This window comes from Arachis duranensis, chromosome 10 (genome assembly GCF_000817695.3).
Source record: "Arachis duranensis cultivar V14167 chromosome 10, aradu.V14167.gnm2.J7QH, whole genome shotgun sequence".
In the NCBI taxonomy this organism is placed as follows: Eukaryota; Viridiplantae; Streptophyta; class Magnoliopsida; order Fabales; family Fabaceae; genus Arachis; species Arachis duranensis.
Window position 1 is genome coordinate 90,219,455 of NC_029781.3, and position 7,238 is coordinate 90,226,692.

General features: G+C 36.9%; 1 protein-coding gene across 3 annotated transcripts in view; it reads right to left on the reverse strand.

The window, feature by feature from the left end:
- Positions 1 to 288: 288 nt before the first annotated feature.
- LOC107470758 (protein EMBRYONIC FLOWER 1) overlaps positions 289 to 7,238 on the reverse strand; it is a 76,971-nt gene continuing 70,021 nt past the window's right edge. Inside the window, exons 1-8 of one of the 3 annotated variants that reach the window (XM_016090165.3) lie at positions 6,618 to 6,903; positions 6,101 to 6,270; positions 5,409 to 5,632; positions 4,666 to 5,051; positions 4,500 to 4,571; positions 3,030 to 4,378; positions 859 to 2,507; positions 289 to 753 (exon numbers count right to left, since the gene is read on the reverse strand). In XM_016090165.3, the coding sequence (XP_015945651.1) occupies positions 882 to 2,507; positions 3,030 to 4,378; positions 4,500 to 4,571; positions 4,666 to 5,051; positions 5,409 to 5,509 (3,534 nt within the window). In that variant the 5' untranslated portion in view covers positions 5,510 to 5,632; positions 6,101 to 6,270; positions 6,618 to 6,903 and the 3' untranslated portion in view covers positions 289 to 753; positions 859 to 881. Of the gene's footprint in view, positions 754 to 858; positions 2,508 to 3,029; positions 4,379 to 4,499; positions 4,572 to 4,662; positions 5,052 to 5,408; positions 5,633 to 6,100; positions 6,271 to 6,617; positions 6,904 to 7,238 lie in introns of those variants that run through there. The other 2 variants (XM_016090164.3, XM_052255151.1) reach the window with 2 other exon arrangements.

Genomic DNA, 7,238 nt, shown 5'->3' on the forward strand with positions numbered 1-7,238 from the left:
TTCCACCTCTCCGAGCTTCAACTAACAACAGGCTCCGAATCCCCCAGCGCCGCAGCCATCCCCTTCTAGAATGTTCTCTCGTCCCAAGCCCTCCTCAGGACCAACCACCATGCCCACTGGCTCTCCTCCGCCACATCATACGCCACCTCACTGCCACCACCAAGATCCTCTTCGCTTAAGAATATATTACGATTAATTAGATTATTCTAACAATTTAACTAGCCACCTTAAGCCTTTGAAATACATGGAAAAATAAGTTAAACGACCTATTTTGATACATGGAATAAATTTAGGAAATAGGAAACTTCATAGAGATGGTCAAATTGGATCCAAGAGAGGAGTTACAAGTTCATTAAAAGGAATTCATATCTAAACAACAAATTATATCATTTAACTTGGTTTTTAGCACTCGTGTAAATGTAACCAGAGTATTACAAGTCTCAAAGGGGCTACTTTCCCCTTAAACTTTATGGCAGCAAAATGACTTTAACTCCCATAAATTTTATGACAAGAAACATAATACACCAACACATCTTTAGCTCACATCAAAACTAATTACAACAGGTTAATTATATATAGATTCTTGATATTGCCTTGGATTGTTTAATCATATATCACTTAGCCTTTCAACTTTTTCTGGCCAAGTCCGCTCAAATCGATGAATTTCAGTATCCGAGTCGAATATCAGCTGCTTCTACATTGAAAATGGTATCCATTTATGTTGTTGCATGAAAGGGCTCCACCTATTTGAAACTAATCAAGGCAGATAAAAGGAAAAGAAAGCACTGGTATCAATAAAAGATGTGCAATAAATTCAGGATTTTTTATAAAAATATTAAGGAAACTCTAGAAAGCTACCATATTGAGGACTAATGGCAGGTTTAATGGTTTGACAGCTCTTTCATTTTAGTACCCTTTGAATTCTTCTGCTGCTTGAATCCATGTGAAGTAGAGATGTGAGGTTTATTCTTAAGAATACTTTTCTCAAATTTCAGATCTTCTCCTCTGATCATGTAGACATTTCCAGTTGGCATGGTGAAATCAGCTGGGTTTTTGTTAACCATACACAAATTTCCAGAAATGATTTTCGGTGGCACTGGAGTTTCTTGAGCACTATGAACATCTATTTTACATTTCAGTGGAGTTTCTGTTTCAAAGCGAGGCCAGCTAAACGGTTTAGTAAACTGATTCTGCAGCATTGGGTTGGGACTCTTGATCTTTTCTTTCCTTCCCGACTTTGTTGAATTTTGACCATTGAATCCAGCAGCTTTTAATATTTTAGTATCATGCTGGGTTGATGAAGATGCACCAAGGGTAGGAGAGCCAAGAAAACAACTATGTGGTTTCTCTGACAAATAATTTTTTCTCAAATAATCAGAGGATTGCCTTTTCTGAATACTATGGGCCTTTGATGTACCTATCTCCAACGTAGTATTGCAATCACCAGGACAAGGGGATCTTTTAAGCATTTCACCATTTATACCACTGACATTGAATGGTGTACGTGACTGCATGCCTGCATCCATGAGGCTAAGTAAATGCATCGCAGGTATTGTTTCATTGGAATACAAATCAAGAGATCCCCTCAAATTTTGATGATGATCCATTCCCTTGTGTTTGCAAGGATATGGATATTCACCATTTATTCTGCTGAAAGTTCCAGCACTTCTATTCCTATTCAGCTTTTCTAGACTAGCAACATTCAGATTTATATAGTTAAGATCAACATCTCTCTTCATGTTCTGCTTATGAAGTGAATTAGATCTGAGTGAAGCCATGTCCATGTTACTACTGGTAGCCTGAGAAACAACCTTTTTGGGCACATCATATCCTAGGGAGATATGGTTCGGAGTCAAAGATGCCCAAATACGAGAAACCTCACCATCTTGCTGTAAGATTGTCTTGTGTAAGCTACATCCTCCCTGTCCTTCCAAATTAGAGGATCCACGCTCTTCAAGACTCAAATTAAACTTGCCACTTCGAGTACTATCAAGTTGGTGAGAAGGACCCATAGGTGAAAACTGGAATCCACTTGGTGACTTCTTTTGGGATTGGGAAACTTCAAATTCAAAGGGCAGTTGAGGTGGACACAGATTATTCATACTCAAATTGTTTCCATCAAATGGAAAAGAGTAGTGAACAGGCTTTCTTTTGCAAGGCTTCAAATTCTCTCTTTCTACCATGTTATGTTTCTTAGGTATTCCATGAGATTTATCCTTCTGACTCTCTTTTAACAACCTCACCCCCATCTCATGCATGGCACTGCCAGAAGTCATCTGTGCTTTCCTTCTAGCAGTCGATTTTTCCAACTTGGAGCTTCTATTTTCAACATCAGGAAGACACCTCTCATATTGATTCTTTGCCATAAGTTCCACAATTTCCATCGGTATATCATCCAGTGTTCCAGGCTCAGATAACTCTGTTGTCTTTTCACCGTATCTTTTCATACTACCTAGATTCTCTACACCTTCAACAGGTTTCTCTTTGATTCTTGCACCTGCGATTTCCTGAAAAGAATTGATAATCTTCTCATAAACATGTTTGCTATGAATACTTGATTGTCTCAAGATTCCAACTATTAGACATCCATGCATGTTGCACACAATGTGACATCTAAAAAAGCGAAAAGAATATATACTATAATAGAAAAGAAAGAAAGAAAGATATTTAGGTATTAATAACAAATACAATAAGAAAGTCTTATCTCCCTAGGTGGAGTCACCTACATAAATCAAATGACACCATTATGCCCAATCATGAACCATATTTATACTCGGTTCATTTATACTTAAATCTCTTTTGATGAGCTCATTCAGAGTTTTATTGGGTAGTAACAATTCATTTCCAAAAATAAATAAATAGTTATAAAATAACTGCAGAAGAAATATTTAGTTATTTACAAGAAAACATCTCAGAGATTATTCAGAATGATAATAAATTAGCATAACATATGATTCATTTTCAGTTATGCTCATTTGACAGAATATGAAATCAAAAAGCATTCTGTGGGGATTTAACTAGCTACTTACTTCAAGATGAGCTCCTTTTCCTGCAGAGATAGAATTTGTGTGTTTAGAAGGAATGCTAGGCCCTCCAAAAGCATTGATTTCACTGTCTTTCCTTTTAAGCTGATGTATATTTGAAGTGCCTTCTTGCATTGTCAATGAGAGAGGTAGACGATTTTCAATTTGATGGATACATTTTGTGCTGTAAACCTGTGCTGCCAAATAGTTATTAAAAGAAAGATGAACTCCCTCTTCCAGTCCTTGGGAAGTCTGTCTACCATGGTGTAAAGGAACTGGAATATCACCAGGAATATTTGGAATGATTTTTCCCCCTGAATAGGGATATGAATCTTCTAGAAGCATGTCAGTTTTCCGACAAAATAAGGGATCCAGCTCTGCTGCAGTTTGGGGTATCTTGCCTTTACCTTTGGAAAAATTGGAAAAATTAAACCCATTTTCAAATCTTACGCCATCATGGAAAGGAAAATTATCCATTCCTTTTCCTGTGAAAGCGCGAGGTGATAATTTTGAAGAAATAGTTTTAGATGCATATGCCTTGTATGCATCCACTGGATCATCATCTTCTCTATGGTGTCCCTGCTGTTGCTCAGGAATCAAGTGTTTATCAGTGACTTGAATTCTTCTATGCTTCTTCTTGCCCATTATATGACTTCTTTCAGTTTCATGTTTACTCCAGCAGGCCTTGGTGGCATCTTGCAAACCTATTCCTTGCAGTACATCTTTGGAATTGGCTCCACCATCCAGAACAGCATTATTTGTTTCTGCATCACGCTCTAAGTTTTGAACTTCAGTGTCAACCCTCTGTTCGCACATATCTGCAGGTCTCCGCCCCTCATCAGGGGGAAGCTTCCTTTTTTTCTGACCCAAATTATTTGTCAAACCTTGCATATCCACCTTCCCTGGGAAAATTAAGCGAGAATCAGATGCAGCAGAAGCTTTGGAAATACCATGGGAAGGGGATCCTTGTGTAGCAGTTTGCCCAATCTTCAGCTCACCATTTTCACTTAATAAGTCACTCATTAAGCGCACCTTCCGTGGTCTCCTACGGGACAATCCAGTGGACTTTTCTAAATGGTGATCATGATCCTGAAAATCATTTTCAACAATATTTTCCATACTAGCTGGCACAGTATGATCACTATCAGCCAACTCTATATGATCTCCAACTGTGTCATTGTCTGCCTCCATTGTTGATGTGCCTTCCCTCAAAATTGTACAAGCTCCTTGTAATTCTTTCTGGCGTTGACTATCAACAGAAGATGGACCGCCATTGCAAATCTCAGCAGAACTATTCTCCATATATTTGAGATTGACAGTAGGATCAACATCAGAAACTTGTTCGCATTCAAAGCCTGTCACAGAGAAAGTTTTAATTTACATAAGTTGATATATATATGAAATAATAAGGGATTACTACTACAATATACACAAAGCTATCAATAATACAAAAGTACTACTTGACAGTAGTAGTACCTCTTTTAGCTAGATGAAATTCTTGTACCAGGCCAAGCCGATTGGGATTATCATCCAAGCCAATCTCAAGGTCTAGATGACAAATTAATTAAAAAAAAAATAATTAGACCACATACAAAATACTGAACACAACATCGCATCATAGAGATGATACTGAATTTACCACCTATCATTCTGCTGAGTGAAAATCCAGGTTGCTTCTCTCTCTCGTTAGTAATGGGTAGGCAATCATTGACACAGTTGAGATTAGTATTAAGATCAATCTCCACTCTCTCAGAGATGTCAGGCATGGGATCTTGCTGAACACCAGACTTGACAGCTGCTTTACCACAGTTTGTATCAGATTTGCAACCGCTACTGCAACAATTAAAGTCTGTTTGGCCATCTTTATCCATATCCTTAGTTACACTTTCTTGATGACAGCTCTCACAACCAAAACATCTGTATGTTGGTACATCAAGTGGTGGAAGTGATGGATTTTCCTCAGACTCATTTACTGGAAATGGCCAACATTTTTTCCAGTCTTTCTTTCTTATTTCAGATACATAACCACTGCAGCAACACCAAATCAGATATTATGGTGTTATGGGTTCTGAAAGGGAAGTAAAAGATTATTTCTGATTTCTAGAAAGGTTCATTAAATTTTGAAAGAAAATGATGAGAGTTATCAAAGTTAATTACTAAACAGTCTCAAACATAGTTGTGTTAACCACAAATTTCTATACTTAGATATGAACCGCTTAATTCAACCTATCCTTGTTGCCATTTATTAACCAGCCATTAATTAATTTGCTTCCAACTTTAAAATGTTATGAATAAAATTAAATCACACTACGATATCATCTAATAGCCTCAAGTTCCGAAACTTTCTTCCTGAGAAAATAAGATGGTATAAGCATCAATGCTTACCGTATCGAGAAGTGTTGGCAATTTCCAGCCGATGCCTTATCCCCAATAGCATCGGCAAGATCTATGGAGATTGAGTTAACTTGGACGAAAGACCCCATCATTAACTCGATAACAGCAATACTACTAGGATATACTTTGAAATGTGCCCCGACAACCAGCCATTCACGCAAGCACACTAAAAAACCAAGAATTTCAAGAAGCAAGAGCAACAAATCCAATGTACCCTATTCACACAAAGCAAATCCAAATCAAATTTTGAAATAGTGAAAAAGAATATAAGAACTAAATGAAGCCATTATTTATCACATAAGAGTCACGGACTTCCATACATTTAAGGAAAACACCAGAAATAACATATATATATATATATATATGATGTGATAACATCATACCCATGTTCTTTAATGAACTATTAGTTAGGGTTCATGCAAATCTACCTACAAACTTAAGTGAAAGACAACTAAAACAATGCCAAAATCAAACATAAAGTAAGCCACTACCAACAAAAGCTCCATACACAGTGAATAGTCACATAAAATAACAACCTCCAATATCCTGAGAGACACAAACCCTAGCTTTCAACTCAACAAAACAACACAAACAGAAGCTCATAACCAAGAATTGAATGATAGAAGCACAACGCAAGAAACAAAACACACGAACACGAAGCTCATAAGACAAAAGCAAATTACCTAGGGTTTTCACAAGAAGTTCAACCATCGCAAGATTCACCACCATAACCAGCTTGTTTGGGAAGTGGTTCAAGAAAATCACCCCGAAAACACGCCAAAGAGCCAACAAGAAAGAAAAATTGACCCCAAACAACTAGCGAATTGGGAACATTAGGGCTCAGAAGCGCAACCTGCAATCACGCATTAAACATAATTAGCTCAAATTAATCAGTAATCAGAAAATTAAAGTACACATAACAGTGGGAGAGAAGATAATTAGAAAAAGCGCGAAACGACAACAATAAAGTAAAACCAGAAAATGGAAAAATAAAAAATTAAAAAAAGAAACGGTCGGGAGCTGAAGTGGACACAGCATAAACAGTACAGTCAAGTTAATATCTCAAACCCGAATTCGAAAAACGCGGTTGTCAGTAACTGAAAAACCGGGTCAAGATCGACCCGGAATAATGAACCGAAAATGAAGCGATAAGAAAGGGGGTAATAGAACCACGACGAAGAATGGCGCACGCGAACTCACCTGAAGGCAACGGCACTCGATCTCGCTCTCTAGCGAAGCTGGTCATCGATTCTTCAACGGCTAAGCCATAAAACGACGCCGTTTGATAGAGCGCTACTCCGATAAGGCACCGAGCTGAGCTGGGCGATGCGATTCGCAGCTCAGAGAGAAGAATTTGAGTGCGAAAATCACGAAAACCCTAGAGAGAGAATGTGAGGAGAGAGAAGGAGTGAGAAATAAAAGATGGGGCTTTCGATTGTTTCGGGATGTGAGAGAGAGAAAGAGTGCGTGTCTGAAAGTGTGAGAGTTGGAGAGAGAATTTTTCTCTTTTTTTACTGTCTTCTTAGTCTTTGGGACAAAGGATCCTTGTTGTCCCTGTATTAAAAAATTAAGAGAAAAAATATTATAAAATAAATTGAGAATACTGTAATAGGTAAAAGAATTTAATTTTAAAGTATTGATAGTTTAAAATTATTTTATAAATATATTCAATTATATAATACTACATTAACAAAAATAATTATTTTTTATATTAATTGTATGTATACTCATAAAAAATAGATATAATTATATAATTATGTACAATATTTTATATTTTTAATATATTAAAATTAAACTCTATATTAAAAAATAAAATATATC